The 27,921-nt window shown below is 44.4% G+C and overlaps 1 protein-coding gene across 3 annotated transcripts in view; it reads left to right on the top strand.

Moving 5' to 3' along the window:
* usp2a (ubiquitin specific peptidase 2a) overlaps positions 1–27,921 on the top strand; it is a 44,617-nt gene that overhangs the window by 6,531 nt on the left and 10,165 nt on the right. For all 3 annotated transcript variants that reach the window (XM_080511734.1, XM_080511735.1, XM_080511733.1), the window contains exon 3: positions 8,142–8,985. In XM_080511734.1, coding sequence (XP_080367860.1) covers positions 8,197–8,985 — 789 coding nt within the window. In that variant the 5' untranslated portion in view covers positions 8,142–8,196. The remainder of the gene's footprint in view (positions 1–8,141; positions 8,986–27,921) is intronic.

The following is a 27,921-nucleotide window of genomic DNA, read 5'->3' as shown; positions in this document are numbered from 1 at the left end:
TATTAAAATTTGTTTAAAGGTGAGGAATGTTAGGCGATAGAGCCCAAGCATCATTTTTTTTTTTTTTTCCCCAGCATTTTCATGAGTCAGATATTTGTACTTGGCATTATTAGCTTTTCCAGATATTCTTGTGCCAAGGCCTGAAGTTTTTGTCTTTTTTGGTGTAATGCTCTGAAGAACCTTGGCTGTACCGTAGTGATCTGTCATTTTATCTGAGGTCAAAACAAAGTGTTGAATAACAGCTAACCAGCAGCTAGGTTGAAGACACAGAGCCACGTCGGAACAGAAAAGCCTGGTTTTAATATGTTTGGCAGAGCGGCAGGACGGGAGGCGTCACTGTGGCCCACGCAGGCATCCGCAGTCTCTTATCTGCTCACATTTCAGGTTATAAATATGGCAGCTTGTAAGACCAGGCCAAAGCCAGCACAGCTCCGAGTTCTACTCGTCCTCGCTGTCAGATTTCAAACATCATTTCCCCTGAGGAGCAGCCTGAGTGGAGCCGCACGTTCTTCTGGGCCGCTAATGCTGATCCGTCGATAGTGACGATGAAATTCACTGTTCAGTGTGCTTAAGAGAGAGACAGCGTCAGCGCAAGCCACATAACCTTTTGAATGTAGCTGGTTTAATAAAGCTGATGTGTATTTATACTGCTCATGCAGTGATCCTCTAATGCAGCGTCCAACGTAATGACCGTGGACCGAAATGGGCCCACGAGACGCTCCAATCTGACTCGCCAAACCGCCAAGCAAGTGGTAAAAATGTCAAAGAAAGCATTGATTTTTCAACAGATCTCTATCAGTAAAGGATACAACGCAACAGTGAGGCCTGAGCTGAGATATTGGTGATGCTGCCATGAAAAATAGAAAACTAGAATTAGCCTCAAAGCCATTGGTTGCTTGACGTCGCCATTGGTTTCAACACAGCTTATCGGAGCTTGCTCCGTGATTATGAAATGAATTCAAACATCAGTGTCTCAACTCACCATGGCAACGAACAAAGTAATGAGGGCAATTAGATCAACATGACTGACTGCAAAGAAAAACATTATCATTATTATTAAATGCCTGGAATTGATAGAATATGTACTTGTGTTCTCGTTTTGCTCCCAGGGAGGTAACAACGCTTCTTCCTGAACAGGAATCTCTTGGAAAGGACACAGCATTTTCAACATCAATTGGCTCTTTAATCTAAACATTTTGTTGAGAGAGGCAGAGAGGAACTCCAGGTTAAGTGAAGATGCCATCTAACCAGGTTAGATTCAAGCTCTGTTACTGCAGCAACTGACTTGAAGTTACGTCTTTCTGTAAAAATCATTGCAGTTCGTCGTCAAATTCACTTATATAGCGCTTTTTCCACTGCTTGAGTGGTCCTCAAAGCACTTTATATTATAAGATGTGAGAAAGTTTGCCCATAGATTGGTCACAAATATTATCTGATTCAATCCTCCGATAATAGATTTTGCTTTTGAAAATACTCAGTGATTAAGAAAACAGAACGTCGTTTGCTCTGCAAAACCTATCACACACAGATCTGTGAAACATGCTGTCAGTGAAAGGTAGGGTGTGTGGATGAGGCTGGTACGGCTGTTCTGCTTGTTGTAAATCAACAAACAGACACAGCAGGCCTCAGAACAATAGCTCCTATGTGGTCTGAGAATAACGGCGGCGGGGAGCAGGACATCACTCACTCCTGATTGGTTCTGGCGAGGCGCTTCTTCTCCACTCTTGCAACACAGAAGGGCTGATGTGATGCTGATGTCAGGCTGAATGAATGGTCAGCAGGCTGCTGACTGACCATAGAGAAGATGTGGTGAAAGCATGTAAATGCGGCTTCCGGAGTCAGCGCGCTGACCTCTCAAACATCGATGTGAATCACAGTCTTCCAACTGAGCAGAGAGGAAGTGAATTGTGGAGCGACCTGTTGTGTCTTCTTTATCATCCGTGTGGTTTGTGACTTTGATAGGTGAAACATCCGAGCAGACATGGAGAAAAGCCATCGCTTAAAAGCTGGAACTGACTCAGCCAAGACGGAGCAAGTCATTTACTGCCTCTCCACACACACACACACACACACACACACACACACACACACACACACACACACACACACACACACACACACACACACACTCAGTCACCAGAGAGCGTCCACGCTGATGTTAGATTCATGGGGCATCACCCGGGGCCAGGGCTGCTGCGGCAGCGTCCTGCGTCATCACACTCACTCTCCAAGCGCTCTCCAGGTCCGCTCCGTTCTCCTATCAGGCCCGAGGTGACCCGTGAGGACAACATGTGCTGGAAGAGATCTGACTGATTGACTCGTTTAACATCTCACATTTTCACAATAGGAGCACATAGAAGGCAGATCAATCCGCTCAGTTAGCAACACTCCGCTATTCAGGTAGAATGAAGCCTGAAAATAATGAATGTTTTTTTATTACACACTTGTTTTTTTTTTTTTTCAACACCTTTAAAGGGACTTAACCTTTTGTAGGGCATTAATTGAAGTACACAATGTTGCTTTGTTATTGCAGTAGATCTTACAGCTTCTCCTTTTACTTGAGTGGTATTTTAAAGTCAAGAAAATATTAATGTAATTATAAGGCATTTATATCTGTTAAACCATTGCACATATTTAATGTTTTATAGCTTCAAAGATATCCCTAAATCGTAATGAAATTCTCCATGCAGTTCGGTAAAAGGTTATCCATTCTTTTTTGTCTGCATTTAATACACTGCTGAGTGCTTGTGCCTGAAAATATAAAGTTCTATTTGAAAAAAAAACATAAAAAATCATTGGAATTTCCTTTTTTGGATGTATTAGATGGCAAAACACAATGTCGAGGTTATTATGAGAAATGTGAAGCAGAAATCTCAATCATTTTCACTGATCTGCCCTGGAATTCCTGCACCATCTATACCTATCACAATTTAAATACCCTATCTTTGCTAGTTTAAAATTCATTCAGCCAAATTTCAACCGGTACTCTGTGGTAAGTGGTACGCGAGCTTCCTCTAGTCTAGTGGTTCATGGGCGCAAGTCATAAATATATTTTTTTTTCATTAAATACAGTATTAGTTGCATGTATATAGAATTTTCAAAGCAGTTCCAAACCTGGAATGAAAACATATAAACCTCATATTTAAAATAAGTATATAAGGAAAAAGTCCATAGCTAACAGGCATATTAAGCATGTAAGAATTTGAGCCGATGGTCACAGTATTCTTGGGTGATTGTTAAAGTCTCCGAGCAAAGCGGGTCTGTATTTAATCCACTGGTTGCTGTTGTCTTGATTTCTTCCCGTTTCCCCGAGTTGCTCCTAAATCCACTTCCACGTATTTAGGATGAGGTTCTTGAAAAGTTTTTAGCTCTGTTTCCCAAAACCTGCCTGGTAAGTGAAACCTCATCTGTTCAGCTCAGTGCCAACAGGATGCCGGGACTCAGCTGCTGAAATCACACAGGAGGGAGTTTGTGACTCCTGCCACACCGTTGACAGCTTTCTTAATACAGATTTAGTAGGAGCTTGGCAGTAGTGGCCGTTGGTTCGCCTATGAACTCTCATATTCGATATCTGTCGCTTTCTTGTTGGACACTCTTCATTTCCTTGGTGCTTCTCTGCAGGAAGGGCTGGAATGCAGAGTGTTAAGTGCAGGTACCAGGCTTAAATTGGCTTAAATTATTCCCTGCTGCTACTTTAATGTCCTTTATGCATTGGTAACAAGAAACAAATGCAGCTTGTTGCCTTGGTAGCTATGGTAACTACTGGTTAGCGCAGCCTCGAGGGAGGCCGAAAATGCAGAGTAGCCAGAGTGTGTTTGTGTGTGTGCTGTTGTTTCCTTGGAGACGTCTCTTCTCAGAAGTGGAATCCATAGTTTGCTCTCGTCTCTCCCCCCTTCGTGTTGTCCATACTGCGTGGCGTTACTCCATTACGCCGACGCGGGCGTATTAGCTGTTCGCGCTTCACTTTCAGGAGCTCGCCCACCAGTCCAGCCCGAGCCTGTTCCACTCGGCTGCCCTCTCAGTGTGGATGTGACACCGCTGTGGGAAAGCACACCGGGAGGTGCGGGCATCGGGCACCTCGGGTGAGGTTCAACCTGACGCTGGGGCCGGTAACGACTCGCATTTCTGCCTCACGCTGATAACAAAAATAACACACCCTGCAGTCCTGCAGATCGGCCAGGATTCACACTGTTACTTTATTCCTATTGTCTGAAGGGAAGCTTCAAGCTGCTGGGACTGTAATGATGCAGCAGCTTTGGACCATTGTGGAATTTGCTCCGAAGACCGATGCTTTGCCTGAGAAGTCAGGGAATATCCTGTCTGCTTTCGGCTGCTCGCTTTGTGCTCTGTCAGTAAATTACCTGCTCGAATGAACTGACAGTGCGCAGTACTGTAAAAGGCAATCAGTCCATGCCTGAGGGAAGCATTTTACTGTAGTCTTAAAGCAACGGTAAAGATTTTTTTTCTTTTCCTGAAAGCCGGTAGAGATGGTCTCTGAGAGCGACTGAGGAATCCCTGTCCAAACTCTGATTCGCCAAAACACTGCAGTGGACAAACTCACGCTCACTAACAACTGGTTTTCTTACAACAATCCCAGATGAACGAACTTTGCAACTGCATGAGCAGTCTCAAAGCGCTTTACATTGTTAATCACAGTCACCCTTATATTCACACAGTATTAAGAGAGGCTGCTCCGTCCAGCCATTGGGAGCTTCAGTGTTTTGCTCATGGACACTTCGTCATGTGGACAGGTAAAGACGGGAAATCACATTTCCATTAGGTCAAGTTACACCACGGACAGGTCACCAGTCAGTCACAGGACACACACACACACACACACACACACACACACACACACACACACACACACACACACACACACACACACACACACACACACACACACACACACACACACACACACACACACACACACACACACACACACACACATACATAGAGGAACAGTTAATTACCACACTACACCTCTCACTTGTAGGATAGATGGATGGATGGATGGATGGATGGATGGATGCCCAGTGGATCTTTTTGTGAGTTTCCTCCAATTACAGGAGAGATAATAGCGTTTTACCATTAGAAGAGTGAGATCTTTTTATTTCAAAGCCCTACATCAATCATATTTTGTTCAACTCAAGCAAATGAAACCAGCTCATTTCTTATTCCAGCCACTAAGTGGCGGTGTTCTCATCCATTATCCAGCCATTTGTTTGAGAGAAGAAGTCAGTGAGTGATAAACACAAGCCATGTCATACTGTCAGTATTTACATTTCTGGATTAAACATATCATCACAATAACCACGAGTGAGTGAATTATCAAACAGCTTAACAGAAATACGTGTTTAAGTTGATCATTTGGCTGAGTTATGGCTCATATATTATCACACCTTCAATTCAGACTCAGCTGTGAGAGGTTTTCTCCCATACCGCTAATGTTATCTGGTGTTGAAAGGTGTATGAAAACCCATTTTTGCTAGATAGAGAGGACAAATAAATAGAACTCATAATAAAGACTACACTCCACCAATACTGTGATGGAGCTAATGCTGTGTTTTTGTTTCAAAGCTGAGGTCACCGGTGAGGGGAGCTGCTGACTCAGCCTGACTTGAACCCAAAGCTCTGGTTTCAGTGTTTATGACTGCTTCATCCATGTTGTGATCAGCCTGCTTTGGGCCTGTTTGCCTCGGGTGGTAGGTCAGTGAGTCGTCTCTCCTTTTCTGCGAGCTCAACCCCCCTGCCCACCACATCGCTTTGACTTAGCAATTATCTGGCTCCAGCATCTCTCGGAAAGAGGGGATTGCAGAGCAAATCCAGGTCTGGGTGATGTCAGACGCATCGTCCACGTTTTGCTGTTGCTGTCTGCACGGGTCTGCCAAAACCAAAATAACCCACCAAACAGCAGCACTGCCAAATTATAGAAACTAACCTCATACTTCTCCAAAGCCTGGCTTCAGCCGGCTGACTCAGAGCCGCCGGACCTGCCTCCGCGTGCTGGCCCGTCTCCATCACGGTGCCTGTCTGCCTACTCCAGATCCATGCGCTGAATTATTGATAAAGCTGTGGTCACAGAGAGGCAGAGCTGCAGCGGCACGAGGAGAAAGCAATAGAAACCCAGAAGGAAGGAAAGCTACACAGGAGGAGGAGGAGGAGGAGGAGGAGGAGGAGGAGGAGGAGGAGGAGGGCTCAAGAGGGAGGCAGGAGGCCGTAGAGGAAAACAGAGAAAGAGGGTGAGGGAGGGAGGACAGGAAGCATAAGGAGAGAGATTGAAGAAACTGGAGCCTCTGCTCACTGAACTCAACACGCATCAGCAACACCAGATATGTTTATTTATTCAGACGCTGCTGTGCATGTGAACAAGAGCCTCTCTGCCCCGGCCCGCCACAGGAACACACTGTGCCTGCGTGGCCTCACCTCCGACACTCGGCTGGACCGTCCCATTATAGCCGCGGGAGACCCTCAGGATGCCCCGCGAGGGGATTTGTAATGGGAGAAGTAAATGCTTAGGGTTTCTAAAGTTTGGTCGGTATGTTATTTAGTTTGTAATGATCAAAAACGTCAGCCTCTGTTGTGTTTACTCTTCAGTCTGATTGGACTGAGGACAAACTCTGTGCTGTATTTACAAGACTGGGCAGGCTGGGCTTGAGCTGCTTACCTAGGTTTTATATGCAGTTTATAAGATGCAAGCAGTGGAGCCCACACAGTGCAGAGGCCTTTCTGTACGCTGTCATGTTCTGCATGCGTGTGCATGAGTTTTCTCTTTGACATTGGTTCCATGTAGGTGTGAATGTGTGTGTGTTTGCCTGTCTCTCTGTTTGGCCTTTCATGGGTGGCGATCCTGTTCAGGGTTGGCCTGTACCCAGCTCAGCCCCAGCACCTTGCAACCCTCAGTTTGATGAAACATAAATCACTTTCCTGGCACATTTTAGGAAGTAAAAAAAAAAATCACATATTGAAATCAATTGTTTACACTGACCACTATTTTTAGAAGATGCCCTTTGGGTAGCTATAGTTGGCTGCTCCTGGCTGAGGGGCTCAGGGCTTAACTTGGATTGAAATTCACCAAGCGTGACAGGCTATAGCCAGTGGCATTGTTACTGTAGCTTCACATCGCAGACCTCCGAGGAGCACAACACACAGCAGGGAAAACTTTGGGAAACCAATTACCACAAACGAGCATGCCTGCAGATGAAGTATTGACGAGTGATTCCTCACTGGGATTCAATTCCTCCTTGCTCTCTCTCACTCTCTCTCTCTCTCTCTCTCTCTCTCTCTCTCTCTCTCTCTCTCTCTCTCTCTCTCTCTCTCTCTCTCTCTCTCTCTCTCTCTCTCTCTCATTTTTTTGGAATGGCACATTCAACACACACAATTAAAGCCATTGGTTTTTTTGGCAACAAGCTTGCACTTATTTGGTCAGTAGAATGAAAGCTCAATACATGAAAATAATTTAAAATTGATAGTTACATTAACACGCAAGTCAATAAGCAACAAAATCTTAAAGATGCAGTTTGTTTGATTTAAGTCATGCCTCTGTTGTACATTGGGTAGCCGTGTTGAGTCACTTTTGCATCAGTCTGCTCTGGCCCAGGTTTTTTTGAGTTTCACCTCTTTGGCTCTTGTTGGTTGATGCAGTGGTCACGAATGATTGGGTTCAGAGTGTCAACACTGATACCAGATTATCACAAGGACTGTGTAGAAGCCAAGCGCTTTCCACATTGTTATAATAATGGTTCCTACTGCTGCTTCACTGACTGACTCAATACACCCTCCATTTCAAATGGCCCATGCTGTACCTTTAAGTCAGGAGAACATTGCAGACATGATGGGATGCTCTGATGGATTGAAACCTGACAGAGTGCAGTAGAAATGGGAGAAGAGTGTGTCAGGGTTTGGTCATTAACAGCGTCTTATATCATCATCTGACTATAAATCATAGATTTCAATTTTCATGATGTTTTGCCTGTAGTTGAATAATTTTTGTCTTTACAAGCAGATTAATGCTGAGTGAAGCAAGAATAACTGATGACATAACCACTGCTCAGCGTTGTTGCGATAGTGTAAGCATTGATCAGATTGTTGCTGATGAACTAATACGGAGCTGCTGTGTCTTTTTGCTGTGTGTGCAGTCGATGCAGTCTTCAAGAGGCTCTCCCTCCCCATTGCTGAGAAACCAGCAGCAGCATGTCTCGCGTCTCCTCCACCGCCAAGCGCTACGCTGGCCCCTCCTACACCAGCCACTACAGCTCCTACAACTCCTCCCTGACCCCGGGCCTTAGCTCCTACAGCGAGCGGGACAGGCTGTCCTACAAGTCGACCCCCTCCTCGTCCTCGTCCACCTCAGGTTACTCCTCCTCCAGCTACCTGAGCAGCTCTGCCATTCGCAGCCGCAACTACAGCACTTCTTCGGACCCCGACCGTGACCGGGGGCGTACTATCCCCCGCACCGACATCCTCGGGAGCGGGAGCAGCAGCAGCAGCATCGGCCGCCGGAGCGAAAGCCTCAGCAGGACCCCCATTAAGAGCTACGGGGCGTCGGGCCTCAGCGGGGGGTCGTCGTACGGCGGCTACAGCTCCTACTCCTCGTCCTCGGTCCAGTCCAGCTACCTCTCCTCATCACCGGTGGCCTCCAGCATCTCGCTCAGCCGGCGAAAATCTGTATCCCAGAGTGACTTGAGCAGGGACCTGGCCTCTCTGGGCCTCAGTGATGTGTCATCTGCCTCCTCCACCCCGTCCTCCTCCACCAGTGCCCTACGGAGCTACCGCACTCGGACCAGTGACGTGTCCGACTCGTACGGCTCCGGCTCTCGCTACTCGGGCCTGTCTCGGAGCTCCACTCAGGAGGCCCTCTCACGGAGTTCCACCCAGGAGGCCTTCAGCAGCAGCAGCAGCAGCAGCAGCAGAGCCCACAGCTCCTCGGTGTGGGAGCCGAGCAGCAACGGCCTGTCCAGATCTCCCACCCGGGACTCCACGGTAAGAAAGAAAACGTCTTAAGCTCTCGCTCTGCTTTTAATGGCAGAGCGATCCTCCAGAGAGGATCAATATGTGAGAGCTGAGTAAGGCTGAGTAACGCTGAGTTCTGCATCCTTTGCTGACTTTCAATTAATTAGTTGCACACATGCAAAGCCCCACAAAGCTTTGTGGCTTTTGTCTTGACTGTTCTTCACCAGGTGGGGGCAGTATTCCTCCAGGTGGTCAACATGCTTCAGGTCCTGGTTTCTGGTCATTTACCAGACACCTTAATCCAGGGGACAGAGTTGGAGCCAATATGAATGTCCCAATTCAGATGCACCCCCACCCCCCGGTGTGGTTGTGGTTATGTGACAAACAAGCTCTTAACAGCGATACGTGAGCCCCTCTCACCTATCAAGCAGCCAGATTACACCTCCTGGAGGGTGTGCAGGTCACCAGCCTCATCACACGAGTTCAAGCATGAATGAGTCACAGCTTCCTCTGTGCACGTCACACACCACAACTGACCCACTTCCCCTCCGGATTAGCCCCGATAACCACTTACATGAGCAGGGACGAGGAAGGGGGTGGAGTAACGGAGAGGGAGATCACGAGAGGGAAAAGACAGTGCAACGTTTGTGGTTGATCATGAATATACCTGCGCTCAACTGTGATCTTCATTCATGCGCCGGATGCTCAGTTTAGGTGTCTTAATGGGACGCGCCAACATTTGGCTTCACTGTACTGTTGAGGGGTAACATGGCATCACAGAATACAGGTTACAATTAAACATTTCAATTCAATCAACTGGAAATTTGTGATCAAATCACAATAGACAAACTCCCAGTTTGCATATTTTTCTATCACCTCACCAAAAGTAAATCCTGTAATAATATTATGTGATAATTTTACGGCTATATCTTTTTTTTTTAATTATTATTAATAATAATAATAATTAAAAAAAAAAAGAACATTTAAATGCAGAAAGCTCATGGTGCAACCATGGTAGTTTGTGCTGAGTTTGTGGCCGGGTTAGCTTCATGCTCAGGTTGAAAGTGGGCGGCGCTGTGCTGAGGAGTCATGTGAAGTGGCTGGACAGTGTTTGCTAATCAGAACGTCTTGACTCCCACGCAGGCCTGACAGGAGCTCCGATGAGCCGCTTTCATTCAGAGCTCTGCTCCTTCGTAACACACTGTCGCTGGATGGAGGTGTGAATATTTCCACCCTTTGCTTGTTTGACGGTTGAGCTTTCCTGCGACATCCTGGTCACTGTTGAGTCGACTATAGGAAGTTAAACGATGGCATAATGTGAGAATCCTGTGCGCTTTGTGAAGCACGTGAAATCTTTTGGGGTATGATGCGCATGCAGCTCATGACTGTAATAGCAGGAGGCTGCATGATGCTCACTTGTTGTGTCGTTTCAGACTGATCAGCAGAGGTAGTGAATCTCGGTGACTCTTTCCTGCAAGCCTAAACTCGACTTTTAATCCTGTCAACCCATTAAGTAATCAACACATTTTCTCCACACATGAACCGACAAGTACAGCGGCGGATGTGACGAGCTGCACTATTTTTGGCTGTTAATGAGGCACGGGCCTCCACCCTCTTCCCCGTGGAACGTCTTCCTGCTGTGTTTACATGCTGGTCACATGCGGTCCGGTCAGACCCCATTTACACGACAACGTTTCAGGTGAAAACGCATAATTTTTAAAATTTTCGTTTCATGAAAGTTTCGCATTTGCGCGACAACATTTGGAAAACAATGTCCATTTGAATGGAAATAGGGTTAGAGCAGAAATACTGAAAAGGATGGAGTTACGCATGGGCAGAGAACAATGCGCGATAAACATTAGGAATGGTGAGTACACGTACAATGATTTGGACGGACGAACACGTTTGATTGTTATCACCGGTGACTCTGAACTATTAAACCACCCCGTCCCAGGAGAATATGGACTGGGAGCCATGCCACTCTTGGAGGCCGCCATTGTTGTTATTGTCCATCTGCTCACACGTGTTCAGGAGAACCAATTACCACACCCATGGTGCACATATGCAGGAGCATAACATTTCTGCTTTCTTCATGGAGGCAGAGGGCTTTCAAAAAGTTCCACCTTGGGAGCTTTTTTTTTTTTAAAGGTGTTGCATCATCAGTAGTTCCGAGCACCATTGTCATGCAATGTTACTGAAAGACAACTATTATATCTTGAAAATGGTAACAGTGACTGAGGTTTCAGTGGAAAACAGTCAATGAGCCGCACGGCTCTTCTCCATATTGAACGTTGGCATTAGGACCTTCGTTCATCATTACGGTCGGGAGTAAAAAGGCAATAACCAAATGCTGCTCATGAAACTGCTTCAAAACATCATAAACCTGATTCACAGGATGAAGATTTTAACTTTTATGCTATGGCGACAAAAAGATAAAGGAGAGGAATTCTGGGGGAAAGTGGGACAGCCACTAAAACTCTTAAGGACTGTGTATATTAGACTGAATAATCTAGCGTAACATGTCTGATGATTTCAGTGTTTTACTTTATAATTGTAAATATCCTTGCCATCAAATGTTTTGTGTGTTCATACATGAAGTTCAAAAAAATATAAGTAAAATATATATATATTTTTTTATCATTAACTGCATTTGTTGTCTGCCGCTGTTTTAGTGTTTCACGTTAATGTATATTGAAGGAGGAGCGCTTTAATTATTCCTCAGCCTCGTGCAAGATATTCCACCATTAGCATTTCCATGTAACCACAGTCGCTGTAATGGATAAACAGCCTTTCAAAAACATTTGCCTACGTTAACAGGCCTACTCTGCACATTGGGAGTAGCACCTATATAGACTGGACAATATTTAGTACAACAATACCTCATTCAACAGTGAGCGATTCTCCATAGTCTCAAATGATCTGCCTTTAACGCTGCTGTTGGTTTCCTCCTCGGTCAAGCATGAACGCAGTTATTTCCGCTGCTCCTCCGACCTTTTTCAGATCATATCTGGCCTTTCCTTCCTCACACCAGCTGTACAAGCAGGTGAAGTCAAGGTTGTCAGTCCGAGCTGCAGCACAGCGGTGACCTTCGCTGGGACACGATGTGACACACACACTGTTGATGTGGATGGATGATCTTTCAACGTGGACAGACACCACTGCTGAACCACTGGGTTTTTTGGGGGCGAATAATATGTTTAGCCTTTACTTATCCAGTTAATTCCTGTTGTATTCAAAGAGCTCTTTGTCAAGGGATTCCTGGTCGCGTTTTAAATATTAAGATTTGAATATATCGAAGACTTCCATGCAGTGAATGTAAAAAAAAATATATATATATATATATGAATTAGCTTGGAATAAAATGCAGAGTGATACCTACAAGAAGCAGTTTGTTGTTCCAGCAAGTCTTCATGTAAATCGTCTGATCCCATGCATGGGTACTTATACTCAGAGAAGCACTTAATTACATCAGATGACAATGAATGTTAGTGTGCACCATCTTTTTCCTAATACTAAATGACACATTTGCAACGGACACACAAGGCATAATCAATCAATCCTGAAATTTAAACAAAATTAATGTGGGATCATCACCTCACTACAATTGCACTACTACTCTTATCAGTACTCATATATCAGCAAGTATTGTATAATGTTTGTTACATTAACTAGTATTGTTAAATAATTATAGACCTCTTTCTGCACGCTCTGGATTCCAAATATACTTGACTCATTAGAGAGAACAGGGAAAATAATACATGACTGCCAAAACTAGTTTGTCACCAGTGGTTGCTTCTACTTTAAAATGCTATAATTGCAGCTCCTAATAAGCTCTTTGCTTTTATATCCATCTTAGTAATAAATGAACTGCAACCAAGGGCTCTGTTGATGAATAGTTTCCTCCCACTGGCTTCAATATTCATTAAAAAATGTAATTACAACAGATTTACTCATCACAATGTAGCCCGGGATGTTAGTTAACCCTTATTCAGTGATTTTCCTCACATAATCTTCATCTCAGTCTGTTGACTGTTCACATTTTTTCCACTTTCCACTTTAATGCATGGCACTGAGTCCATCACCATGCATTAAACCAATTCCCTTTTTCCTGCCATTTTCTGAAAAAACCCAACCCTGCGAGTTTCTGAGAAGCTTGCAGCAGCTGTCAGCGCCTCATGGTGCTGTAACGTCTTGTGCCATGTTTATGAGTGAGGCAATCTGGTTAACATGACTACCATCCTCCTTGTTTTTCCTGTTTTCTTATGCTGATTATTCATAACAGACCAGGCGGACACAAGAAAACAACACTGATATGAGCATTTGAATGGACGTGACCCGTGACTGCGAATCTTTAAAGATTTGTAAGAATTTTGTATTATTATTTCATTCTTCTTCTTCTTCTTCTTCTTCTTCTTCTTCTTCTTCTTCTTCTTCTTCTTCTTCTTCTTCTTCTTCTTCTTCTTCTTCTTCTTCTTCTTCTTCTTCTTCTTATTATTATTATTATTATTATTCTTATTATTATTATTACTATTATTATTATTACTATTATTATTATACTGTCTTCTTCTTCTATTCTATGCAGAACTGCTGCATTAGTGACAGCCTAAATGTGCTCTGTGAAAATTTGCACACACATCAAAAGTCCCGAAAAATGTAATATTTTATGCATGTTTCGCATGTGTATGGCAAAATTGCTCCAAAGCGCCCCTAATCATTTTTTTTTTATATATTTGTAACATCTACTATGGGCAGTATATATCACCTACGTCCACGATACTAATACTCTAAACCCAGCACAAAGTCCGTCATTTTACGTTGCGTGGGGAATCTCCTTCATTTGGTCATGTTCAAGAGGAAATTCCACCTAGGGATTAACTCCTACATGCCCCAACTTTGTCTGGCGCAGTGTTTTTCAACTTTTTTTGAGCCAAGGCACACTTTTTTGTTTGGAAAAATCTGGAGGCACACCACCACCTGAAAATGTTAAAATTTGAAACTCTGCAGCCTGTATTAACAATATAAAGTCATTCTCATCAATGCTTTATCAACAGGAATCAAATAAATGCAGAAAAAAAGTATTTCCCAATTTCTTTTTAAAATTTTTACTCACTCAGTGTGAAACCTGGACCTGATGGATGAACACAGAGCTGATATCCTGGTTAACATTCTTCCTTTTCAAAAACGTCTCCATCACTGAAACTGACACACTTTGATACAAGATGGGAGCAGCCGCAGGTGGTGGAGATTAACCAGACTGACATCGTTCAGTTTCGACTTCAACGGCAAAGTTCTGTGCTGCCATCTATTGGCGAAGAGTATTTATACATGATTACTCTGCAACACACTGCTCTCACAGCAAAGGGTTTTTAGAAAAAAAATGTGAAATTGGATAATTTCCCATGGCACACCTGACTATATCTCGCGGAACACCAGTGCGCCACAGCACAGTGGTTGAAAAACACTGGTCTAGCGTATAGAGCAGGCGGTCCTGATGACAACTTATCAAAATGTTACTCAAAAGTCAAAATTCCAAGTAAAAGTAACAGCGTCACTTGGTGGATACACAAGGAGTTGGGTTAGCTTGTTTTGTATTGAGTCGCTCACAGGTCTGACACAATACAGCAGGCAGATAACAATGTGTGAGCCTTTGTGCTTGTACCCAACACTTCAGGTGGTTAGGACAGACTGAAACTGGGTCGTGTACAACACAAACCTATGGGAGGAACATAGACCCGTGTCCTTTTGGCTCCGGTGATATTACAATGGAAGAAAGTTATTTTAGTAATAAGTTTAAATTCATGTTTTACATGAAAATACTTGAATGGCTTCTGCAATGTCTACATTATTTGTTGCTCTTATCCACATTTTTCAAACTGAAACTTTCCATCGACAAAAAGAACGTGTCCTCATCTCTTTGATGTGGGTGAGGGTTAGGGTTAGCTGTGGTTGCACTGAAACCACACACACATGCACAGAGAGCAATACACTATAAACTCAACCATTACGAGGACACGGACAGTCGTATGGACCAACAGCCAAGTTGGATTGTTATTATGGTGCAAACGGACACCATAAACCCTACCAAAGTTTTTCATTTATACTTGAAAACATCGTTGTGTAAGCCTGGCCTTGGATGCACTGGAAAACCAAGCACAATTAAACGCACGGTAAAAGCCATAGCGCTACTCGCTAATTATTTTGGCCAAATGTAATAATGTAGTATTTGAGTACGTCACTTCTTTCTTTTGCCCCACCGGGATGTCGACATGCATACACTGGCAGGCATATGTAATGAGAATGTATGTCTTCTGTATGAGTTTTTATCCTTTATGGCCACACAGTGAATGGTTTTGATGTAACATATATTCATTCTCAAGCAATTCACACATTCACACCATTTATTCGTCCTCCAACTCAAAACGAAAGGTGCTTTGAACAACCTGGCCAATGTGTCGGCACGCTGACGAGCTGCGCCTTAAACAATCCATAATTATCGTCATTAGTCAGACTCTTTGTAAAGTTTCTCTCATGACCTCAACTTTAAAAAAGACACTCACGTCCACCTTTTCCAGCCACCGTGAGGTCAGAGCGGGGACGGCCTTATATTTTCTTTGCCTCGAGCAGATCTTTGTGTCCAGACTTTTTGTTGAGTCAATAATATTTTTAGACTGTCTGGCTCATTGTTTGCCACCTTGGTTTAGACAGCTTATGGCTTGATTGAAAAAAAAAAAAAAAAAAAAAATTCCATGAATAATACAGACACACGCGGTCTGGTACGTAATGAAGCTTTGCTGTGTGCTTTGGCGAATAATAAAGGCCGGGGGCTTTAGTGGCTCAGTTTTGTAAGCTGTTATTGTGGGTCAGTGTGTGGCACGTCTATCAGGGTGGCTGATTATACTGAGACCTCGGGATTTAAGGTATCCTACTTGTTTACTTTCTCTTTTTGATATTCCACGTGCGCACACCGACGCTGTGGATTGCATGTCAACCGTGTGTCCGTCCGTTTCCTGTGTGACCCACCCGGCTCAAGGTCGAGGGGCTGACAGCATGTGGTGGAGCACAGATGCTCGGTTTTGACTTCCCCTCCTTGAAAGCACATTTTATCGCGGTAAAGATGAGTTGGTGGTGCGAACCTTGTGTCAATATATTTGAGATTGTGGTTCTTGGTTTGGTTTTTTTGTGCTGACAACCCCATCAACCATTCGATGGGTCATTTTGGGGAAATCTCCCTGCTTGAATTAAGCTCACTGGGCCTTTTTATTTTCTTTCCACTTGTGCTCTGAAGACTTCATCCTGTTGAGGAGACGGTGACACACTGTTTAGTTCTGTTTGTCCTCTCTGAAACTCTCCTGCATACTCCTAAAAGGACAGGAAATCAGCATTAAATGTCAGGCACGCCGGAAGAGCGTAGACCGAAAGCTTTTCCCCAAAAACAATGAATCATCGCAATTGGAATATGTTAAATTTAAACACCCAAGTGAAGTGATCGTTGCCCTAATGTGGCTAATTAAGCTGAGGGAATAGAGCAGCTGTCCCACGGTAATTGTACGCTGCCTTCTCCTAGATATCATGGCTCAGAGGCAGCTTTTGTCCCATTTCTCATAACGCCACTGTATTGGATATCATAAGGCAAACACCGGCTCTCTGCTCCCTTCTCGCGTTGTAGTGTTACACCTCAAGGATTGGGACGTTCTCACACACACACACGTACACACACACACACACACACACACACACACACACGCACACACACACACACACGTTACTCAGCGCGCGCTCTGATGGAATGTGCTCCATGGTTATTTGTTATGCACACACACATTTCAGCCTGGGTCATGAGACATGTTGCTGGGTACAAGCTGCACTTTCTTCCTTTTTTTTTTAACACTGATATTACATATCAGTTCGTCCAGTAAGGCCTGCTGTTTCCCCACTGCTCAGCCGCTGGGGATTTAAAGTGAAGGAAATGAGACTTCAGCTCTTTTTATTGCAGCGTTTGACTGTTTTCTGCCGCCTGTACGTGGGAGTATAGGCACCGAACATTCCTCCGTCTCATTAAGTAACTGTGTTACTTTCTTTGAAAATCTCTTGAATGTGACTTTGTAAGATCACACGTTTAATTTCAGATGGTCTGAAACACTCAACAAATGTGCACCTCCCAATACCCCCCCCCCAGTCTATTTTTGAGTCAGAAATATGAAAACATCACCTTCATTTACTAAAAATGGACGTGGCGGCACGCTGTTAAGCCCTTCTGACTCAGTCGCATTGAATCATTTCCCTTTTTTGCGTTGCTTATGCGCGATCGTGGAATTTGAAAACATTGAGGCAACACCTGCTGACTTGTGAACAGTTTCCCTTCCAGCTATCAACAGGAGGGTTTTAGAGAAACACTGAGGAGTGTTCTGAGTTTTTTGGCTTCATCTGGATTAAACTGTAGCCTTACGTCCTGGCTGCTAGTAGTGTTTTGGGGCATTTTTAGTTCCACACTGCCGTCATTGTTTTGTCTCAAGTGGGAGTTTTAACTGCGCCTGAACAGTCGATTTTTATCATATTCAGATTTTGGGGGGATATTATTGTTTTTGATTGACGGTGACAGTATTCCTTTGTTCTGTAATAGTTTGCACATCATATGTTCATGCGAATATCTGTGCACTTGCCATGGTTAATGTTTATAGTGTATTGTTCTCTGTGGGCGTGTGTGTGTGTGTGTGTGTGTGTGTGTGTGTGTGTGTGTGTGTGTGTGTGTGTGTGTGTGTGTGTGTGTGTGTGTGTGTGTGTGTGTGTGTGTGTGTGTGTGTGTGTGTGTGTTTTCAATACAAATCCCATCCATATCCATGCGGTTCTGTCCAGTTCAGGGTTATATGGTGCTGGAGGTGATCACAGCTGATGATGGGTATTGTCAGTGTACATCTCCAGCTCATCGCAGAGAGAACACACACAGAGAGGCAAGGTAAGGTCACCAATTAACCACACAGGTTCGGAGTGTGGGAGGAAAGCAGAATACCTGGAGGAAAAAATGTACCCGCCTTCAAACTATGGGAACCATCACACCACTCCGGCCTGTCCACATTCATTCTGATTTTATTCTCCCTGACTGTCAGTAGCACACCTTGTGAACAGTGGTTATTCATAAAGTTTTGCGAGAGGCGTCGAAACACTGATCTTTAATAGACTGCAACACAAAACAGAGCCATAAATCTGCCCCATGTGTCTCCAGTTTGGCCGTCAGACAGTAGCTGTCATTTTTCTCTTTGTCCCTGCTGTGATTTTTTTTGGGGGGGGGGGGGTGTTGACCCTCCATTGTGAGTCACTGGATCCTCACTGAAGACGTTTTCGAGCTGCAGATTGCAGTGAGCAGCACATGCAGTGTGTCATGGAGCTGGTCCACTGTCCCTCCCTCTGCTGTCCCACCGTCCTCAGTGTGGAGGCAGAGGCAGTCTCCTTGGACCACCCGTGAGTCCTTCATGGTGACGTGCAGGGGGCGTGGGCGCGGGGGGTGACGGGCTCGAGGCGCTCTGACGTCGGTCGTGGGCTGCCTCTTCCCCGGGCCACATGGGGCGGAGCTCCGCAGCTCTATAACGGAATCCCAACACTGTCCGCTGGATGGATATCACTCTCTCTCTCACCTGCGGACCGATTCACTCGCTGGTTTCTGGGTTGTTTTGTTTTTTGTTTTTTGTTGTTGTATCGGGCTTCCTGCTCCTCTCCATCACCAGCTTCATCCCGTGACTTTACTGGGGAGAGCCACAGGTCCTCGGGAGTCGGTTTGTGAATGAATGAGAGCCCGATCGCACGCGCGCCTCTCTGTCCCGACGCCGGTTCATTAACCCGGAGAGCAGCGGCTCCGTGAAGCTCCGTCCCCTCTGCCAGCATGCCGAGCATGCGGCAGTCCTACACCGTGACCGTCCCGGAGGAGCCGCCGGCCGCCGCCTTCCCCTTCCTCAAGCAGGAGATGCGGAGGAAGGGCAGCATGTCCGGGTCCGTGCTGGTCTCCACCTTCGTGGGTCTCCTCATCAACCAAGCCAAGGTATGGGGAGCCACACATCTGGCCACGAGAAGGGTTGTAATCACTCTCACCCCTCGAGCCGTGACACAATATAGCAACAAGACAAGGAGCGTTTGCTTCGTTGTTGCTTTGGTTTGCAGTGTTTCAGCAGGTTTTCGTGGTTGTAAAATGCACCTTGGTTGAAAGGCGTTGTGGTCCTCGGACCGCTGGTGTCGGGGTGAAAGAGGACAGATGTTTTAATTCCTCTGTTATGTATGTTGTGTGATGAACGTCGATGTGAGGCATTTGTGGAGTTAAGCTGTGCCAGGCTCAGAGGGCCTGTAGCCGGCAGGTCACAGCTTATATAACCTGAGTTTAATCCTCCTCTTCCTCCTCCTCCTCTTCCTCCTCTTACTACACCACACTAATGTATGTATCCTCATGTATCTCGACCAGGCAAGGATGCTCTGATGCTGGTGGCTCTAACAATGAGAATGTGTAGGTTGGTCCCTCCTCCTCCTCCTCCTCCTCCTCCTCCTCCTCTTCCTCCTCATCCTCCTCCTCCTCCTTTCCATATGTACAACAACAGAGAGATGTAGGTCTGAGTACAGAATGTACAGACAAACATTGACAACAGGGGGCATGCAGGATTACAGCAGCCATTGATCTCTTCTGACTGATCTGACTGGGATTTTTCCCCCCTGTTATTTTTGCATTCAGTTGATTTATCTGTAGATAATCCATAATAGTGTCTCGTGTATCCGTATCATTGTTTTGACCAGCATCAACCGAGTTATTAAAGGCATTTTTATTCTGCGTTTGTTAATCTAAAATATGTTATATTTGTTGTTATATATATATATATATATATATATATATATATATATATATATATATATATATATATATATATATATATATATATATATATATAAGCATTAATAAAATGGATGGAAGGTGAATATGAAAAAGAAATTTCAGTTCAAAAATGCATTACAATTTTAATGAAATACAGGTAAATTATTGATGACTTACCGTTGCTTCTGCTCCAAATGTAAAAGGTCCTCAAACGTCAGCGTGCTTTCGTTTTAAAAACAGCTGATATCAGACTTCCAAACACAGTTTGCTACTTGGGGTGACTGTGTGCAGCGTGAGTGGGAGTTTAGTGTTGAATATATGAGTGGTTACAGTTAAAGACATTCCTTGGATGGGATTTATCTAGTCTACTAGTAAAGTGTCTTTAATGACTAATTAATTACAATTTTTTTTCTTTCTTTCTTTATTAAATCAGACTCATGTTATGTTACTTATTTCCCATAGTTGTGATCTTTGACAGGTTTGAGACTTCTGGTTTCAAATGACTGTGGATGCATAATAAAACTTGCACCGGGCAGAGGAGGCATGTTTATTTTCCATAACATCACATTCTTATCTGATGTCAATAATCACAGTGCTCATTGTAGTTTGTGATGGACTGAACTGTAATCACATCTACAGATGCTTAACAATTGATAATTCTGGATGGTTTATCCTTTGGAATTGTTTAATCTTAATATCTGTGACAGTTTTTTAATAATTGTAATGCACGCGTGTAATTCCTGCATTTTTGGACAAATGAAAAGAAAGACATTTCTTAAACTCTAGTTTTGATGAGTACTGACGCTGTCAGCAGGCCTCAGGTGACTTCCTGGTTTGATGTGTGTCCTCGGCCAAAGCTGACACCTCTGTCTGCAACCTTGGAGATGAATTGAGATGGAAATTAGACATGCATCCTTATTAAAGTGGGGTTTAAAGGCCTGCGTGTGTCAGCTGTACTTGTCCCTATCAGAGCAGGAGAAGAGGAATGACTTTCGGTCTGTACTGCCTGTGTGTGTGTGTGTGAGTGTGTGAGTGTGTGTGTGCGTGCGTGCGTGTGTGTGTGTGAGAGTGAGTGTGTGTTCCTGCAGCGTGGAGCAGAGCTGCTGTGTGCCAGCTTCTGTTATGTAATGATAAATTACATTAGAATACACTTTAGTGGCCGCCAGGCCCCGGCCAGCTCTTGGCATGCTTGTCTGTTTTGTTGTCAGCGTCCACCTGCTCCTCCTGTTCATGTCCTTCTCCGTCCGCTCTGGCCAATCATCTGTCCTCCACTCCACCACCGCCACTGAACATCGCCCGCCGTGTGTGGAAGAAACATGCAAACAAGCTCCAGCTTTCTCTTAGTGGCTGCAATTATTAATTTAACCACCAGAGACGTGCGTGTGCGTGTGTGTGTGTGTGTGTGTGTCTTTTATCTGCCATAAAAGTGCAGCAGCAGGACTGCCAGCTGTTTGGTCAAAGATAGTTTTCCTACTGCAGATTTCCAACTCGTGCTTTGCGATAATTCCTTTCACAAGGTATTTGCATTTTGTTCCACGTTATTAGGTACACCTATGCAATCTTATACAAAAACTTGTAAATGTTTTGGGTTTTTTTTTGTAGTTTCTGTAACAGTAGCACTGACATTTGACCTTTTTTTTTGGCCTAACCATGAATGAATCATTAAAAAAACCATGATTTCCTTATTTCTATATTTTTTAACTTAACACACCAATCCCCTTTCTGATTCACACAAACAATAAATAAATGCCTCCTCCTAATGTGTCTTTGAAATGCACTACCGAGTGCTTGTAATTTTACACCAGCCTCATCATCGTTGTATGTGGAATGTGTTCTGTGAGGAGGAGGAGAATGAGCTTTTAAATCAGTGATGAGTTCACAGCAGCTGCAAGCAGCAGTGGTGCTTTAACATTTTTCTTTCACCATTTCATTTTGTTTCATTTAATTGTATTAATTCTAAAGGAGTTTTTACTTTTGAAAAATGTTCCAATAATAAAAATGCGCAATTCAAATAAAACTTTTTTTTTTTTTTTTTTGTTAACCCTCTTAAACGATTACTGCAGAGCGTTTGAAAGCATTTCTTATTAATTCTCTGAGATTCAAGGACAGCATGTGGCGCTGAGCGATGATTCACTGCAGAGCCAGAATCTACTTCAGTAGGAGTGAGTTGGCCCAGCGTGTCATGTATGGTATTTACACGTTAGTGTTTGGTTCTTGTCGGCCCACTCGTGGAGGCTGGTGCTTGTGATTTGTCCGCGGGTTGGTGTGTCGGGCTGCGGCTCAGGCCCTCGGTACAACGTAAACACCAGCCTGACAGTGAACGGTTCGGCGGGATGCTTCATCCCGGGAGTGAAGCGCATGTGTAAAGAATCAGCAGATCTTGTTACATAAGAAGCCACGGCATTATTCTCTCTGGCCACGTGCTTTCTGGCTGTTGTGTGCGGAGCGCTGGGCAAAGCCCCAGAGGACAGTGCATGGGGATGGTAGCAGGTATATTTATTTGAAGTTCTGTAAGAGGATATCGCCTCCTGACGGACAATTAATAGTGACGAGGAAAGAAAATCAGTGAACCTGCTTGAGTGCAGAAACTGCTGATAAAACCTGATGTCATATAGTTATTGTCACAGAACTACTAAAAACACAGTGTGCTTACGCTAATACAAGGTGAGCAATTTTAGTATTTACACGCGGAATAGAACGTGGCGTACGGTGGCGGGACCAACATGATGTTGGGCTGCTGGAATGGCCTTCTTTAATGGGGAAAACATATTTCGTAGTGGTTCACAATCTGGGTGTTTTTAGTTTGAAAATGTTTGTCTACTAGTGTCTGGCTTCGCTCTTATAGTTTGACAAATCAGAAATCAGGGTGACGGTGAAGCGTTGGGAACAAACGTCCTGAAATTGCAGCTGCACCTCATTAGAAGGATATCTTAAGGAGACGTCGACTTTGTGCGAGCATTGTCCAGTGACTGATCCCATCCCACTGTGTGCTGTCCAGAAGAGAGGAATAAATAGATCCCCCGCTTGTAAGCGAGCGAGCGAGCGTGTCACTCCCGCTCACATGGGAGAAACGCTTGACGGTGTCAGAAGAGGTGACTTGCCGAGAGCGAGCGAGAGATTGTTTATGATGGTCTGCCAAGCAGAGAGACAGGTCAGAACACACTGTTCTCTCTCTCTCTCTCTCTCTCTCTCTCTCCCTCTCTCTCTCCCTCTCTCCCTCTCTCTCTCATGAGGCGCTGGCATGCTGCTCTGCCAGGTGGACCCTGGGCCTCCTGCTGCTGGTGTGAAGTTTACAGCCCCAAGAGACACAAGCAGAGTTGGCAACGTGTTTTGTGTGTGACAGGCATGTCATAGCAACAACAACAACACTGCCACCAAGTTGTTTTTGTTGATTTAGCATGCTAACATTCATTGCTCCACGTGAATGTTGTCTTAAGTTGTTTTTTTTTAATCTAATACTGAATCACCCTGGGACTCCCGCCATCGGGAAACTGCCCGCTACCGACAGGCATTTCTTCAGCGAGGAGTAAAAACCTTGATTCCAGTCGGATTTATTTTGTTATTTCCTGTTGCTGTTTTTGCGCATGGTGTCACTCTGGAAGGCATGGGCCAGAATCGGGGATTAGTCCATCCTCTCCAGCCTCTTCACCTTGCTCTGACCCACTTCCTCCAGCCCTGAAGGCGGCGGCCACACATCACTGACTTAATTGAGCGCAGTGGATGGATGGCTTTTACCTCCAAGTGAAGCTGGATGCGAGCCAGAGGCACATTTCCTGTGTCTCTTCTTGCCGGCTCCGACCTGGAATGCTTTTTAATGTCTCCCGGTACCCAAAGCCTTTCAGCCCCAGAGGAGTAGTATTTCAAAAGTAGCTCACTGGTTGCCTGAGCTACTTCTGCTATTTCTGAATAGACCATTTATACAAAGTTATCCCCCCCCAGGGCTCAATTCTTTTGTGTACAGTACCAGCCTGCTCACGTGGAAAGACTGGGAATACGATGGGTGGATGCATGTAAACCCCCCCCCCCCCCCCCCGTGACTGCTGCATTCATATATCTCCCCTCCTTTGTTCCTCTTATTCTCCTCATCCTTTTCTTTACTCCTCTCCTCTCACGCATTCACCGTTGATTTATAGCTTGCAGCCAATCAGACGGATGAAGTGCGTGCGCAGCGTCATTACTACACTCTGAATGGAGTTCGGAAGCACTCCACTGAGAGTGTGACTGCGGTGTGGCGGCGGGACGCATTACGGTGAGAAAGGCCGTGAGAATCGGTGGAGGATCACGTGCTGCTTACAGTCATGAGCTCTCCACACTGCACCACGAGGAAGACTTGAGGAGTGTGACTGGATTTATTGAGTTAAAACAACAGGATGCTGGTGTGTTGCTGCTAAAATTATGTATTTATTGGCTTTAAATGCCTTGGAAAAAGAAATTCTTGATGAGGTTCTGATTCCAAAAAACTGTCTATGGATTGGAACTGATGGGTAGAAACATATCCGTGGTGAAATGTTTTTAATTCTTCTTCTGACTTTCTTTGGAGGGATTCTCAAAATTCAACTTTTAAAAAAAAAGCGTATAATGACAATTCAAACAGTCTTTAAATGAAACTAACCCGTATTTGTCAATGACACGTACTGATTTTTGTGGCATTAGAGCACTTTAAACTATTTGGTTATTGGGCCGTTCATAAAAGATGAATCATACATCGGCTTATTTCTTAACATCTCTCATCCCAACATCCTAAATAGGTTTAAGATTAAAGCGTTCAGAGAAATCTCGGGGTGCATAAAACGGTCCGTGTCTTATTTCTCTTTGGGTTTCTTTTTTTCCTGCGGTTTTGTAAATGTGTGAAATTTTCTGTGTGCCACCTCTTCTCTGTCAGCACATGGCTTCAATCCCACATCCACTGTGTGCTGCTTTCAGCTGCTTCTAATGAACCGCAGCAGAATTAGCAGAACGGAATTATCTATCATTACAAGGGGTGCTATAGGCTGTGATCAGAGCTCCAGCTGATCCTGGATCCTGTCTCTCCCTCACATGCTTTACATCAATCAAGGCTACAGGATTAAAGAGGGTGACATTCATTTTTACTCTTTCACGAAACCTCTGTCACTTTGAAAGCAAACAAAGCTCCCCCCTCATTAACGCTCCGCGATATGTTGGAGTTATGACTATAAATAATGGAGAGGCCGGAGAAATCCCTCCAGTGCGATTTGGAAGATTTTCCTCAAGCTTGCAATAAAAGCTGCTTTCCTCTACTCTAAGGAGAGCTGCGAACTCACCATAAAAAAAAAAAAAAAATTTAAATTATGTCATTAGAGTGGCTTTTAGCGAGCAGCTTTACTGTCCCATGATGCACTGGGGAGAAAAAAAAACTTGAGTGAAAAATTATGCAACAGATAATCACATTGAATAAATGGAAATGAAACAAGCAGGAGAGGATTACAACTTACTTTTTTTCTTACAATCTTTATTGATTTGCTCCTTTCATCATGTGCAAACTATCGTGATGGTCAGTCACACACACACACACACACACACACACACACACACACACACACACACACACACACACACACACACACACACACACACACACACACACACACACACACACACACACACACACACACACACACACACACACACACACTTTCTCTCTGATGTCACAGCATCTTTTCAGCCTTCTGTTCTGTAAAAGAACGTAAGAACAGCGGCGTTGCCATGGATACAGAGTCGGGATGTCGTTGCATGGCGGTGACGTTTGCCGGCGCTGACTGAAGGATCAGCCAATTGCTTGGCTTGGCTTGTTATTAAAAGCAAAGCAGCTATTTTGGTGGAGAGTGGCCGTGGCTGGCATTACTCAGCAGAGTGCAGCAAAGTCAGAAGTACATGTTCCTCGTGTGTGTGTGTGTCTGTGTGTGAGAGCGTGTGTGTGCTCTCATGGAATAGCATGTGTTTGCATGTTTGCGCATTGATTCTATATAATCCCGGCTAACAACGAGCTCCATTCATCGCAGGCAAACTGGCAGAAATTGGGATTTAGATAAGCTGTTGTTAATTAAAGTGTCCATGTTTTTACCCGCCTCCAGCATGCTGTACATTCCTCCTATTCCTCCTGACCGGGAGACAGACGGCGGAGGTTATTTATGTAATACTAAAAAAGCCGGCCCTGTATCAGTGCTCGTAACGAGATAAGCTGCAGGCACACTTTGCTGATGAGCAGACGGAGCGCGCTGCCAGTCATGTGAACGTCCAGAAGCCCGGCAGCAGTACTCCCTCTCGCTTCTCCTTCCCGTCACAGTCCCGTCTCCACCTCCCGCCAGAGGCCGAAATGACAAACAGATCAACGGCCGCAGAGTTTTGATTGTCATACATCTGCCCCGTGAACATTTTGTTAGTCCCACAATATCACACAGGAGCTGGACGCTGCTCTTTGCAATGACAAAGTTTGTCACGGAGAACGACGGGGCTGCAGGGGGATTTTCTAGTCAGGTCTGGCTTCGTGGTCATGCTGGCCGAAACAACACTATTTATGAAATATCAAATGTGGCATTTTTCACCCGAAAAGTTAAGAGAACACATTTCTGTTCTTTATTCAGGAACGGATTGTGACCAGAATTGCTATTACAACAACACATCTTCACTTAGGTAAAACGAACCTGTCTCACGACGGTCTAATCTCGGCTCACGTTCCTTTTGTGTTTTCAAATTAGCAGTCACATCTCTATATCAAACACGACTTCTCTGCTTATCTTAAAGGAGTCATATTATGCAAAATTCACTTTCGAATGGTTTTGAAACAGTAATATGCATCCCCATACCTGGAAGGATGCCCCAAAAGTGAAGACAGTATAGCATCTCTCTTCCTGGCTTGTTTCAGTTTTTTAAAAAGTGTGTCGCTCCAACCCGCGGATGACATCAGACCGGCCCGCAGATCAGTTCTGTTTACGTTTTTTTTTTTTTTTGTAATTAAAAAAAAGAAAGACATTTTAAATACATTACAGTCATTCCAATTTGCTTTTATAGAGAAAATAGAAAAGCCCAACATATCCACATGAGCAAGCAGTTGTGTTTGCGACTGTGGAAAGGAAAAACTCCCCCCACAGGGAGAAACTTTGTAGAAACCAGACTCAGAGGTGGCGGCATTCTGAGGACCGGTTGGGGTGAAAGGATGGAGGAGAGGAGAGGAAAGACAGAGAAAGACTTGGTGGGGAGGTACATACAATACCATGTTAGTGCTACATACATTTTTTTTCTTTTTAATAATACAGTAATCACAGTGATCTAAATATTTTCCAACTGCCATGAGATTAAACCAGCCTGAGCAGCAACAGAGCAAAAACCAAAATAATCACAACAATTATAGCAAAAGCAAAAACAAAAGGACATAAAACAAAGAAAAAATAAAGGAAAAGAGAAAAAAAGAACGAAACAAAAAAAACAAAAAACAAAATAAAAAGCTGTGGTATTAAGTCTGTTCGATAAACAGCTTTTGTTGTCAGATGCTCAAAATTTTCAGCTACTGTGTGACATGAAATCCATTGGCAAGTTCAGCTAATCTTTCAATTCTGATAATCTGTTTGCTCTCTTCTGTGGATTGCTTGAAAGAAAGGGATTTGTATTTCAAATATGTGTTTATGGGGCTGTAACAGCCTTTGTTCCAAAACAAAAACAGTATGATGTGTATAAAGTCAGTGATTTGTACTTTTTTGCCATGTACCAAAATAAAACACTTTTGAATGTGGCAGAGCATTGTGTCAGGTTGAGATCAGGAATAATAGCTCAGGGAATTGTCTGGCCCCCGGGTCCTTAGCTTTCTGAAAATGTGGCCCTCCCAAAAATATAGTTGAATAGTCCTGCTATATAGTGTCATCAGGGGTTTAGGCAGTCCCAATCAAGGTAGGCTCCTCCCCTTTGACTCCTCCCATTATTAGGCAGCTCTGCTCTGGCACATGGCACCACAAGAGGAAGTACTTCCTCCTCTTCCCAAGATGGGCATGTGTGGCCAGAGCCAGCCCAGCTCACACAGACACAGCAGATTCTGAATGCAGCTCCTCTGAGCCAATATTCAAATGGAGGATGATGGTCATTTTACCACAGGTTAACCCAAAATCATT

The sequence above is a fragment of the Blennius ocellaris genome (assembly GCF_963422515.1).
Source record: "Blennius ocellaris genome assembly, chromosome: 2".
In the NCBI taxonomy this organism is placed as follows: domain Eukaryota; kingdom Metazoa; phylum Chordata; class Actinopteri; order Blenniiformes; family Blenniidae; genus Blennius; species Blennius ocellaris.
Note: the sequence above shows the minus strand (reverse complement) of the source record. Positions and strands in the feature narration are given on the sequence as shown.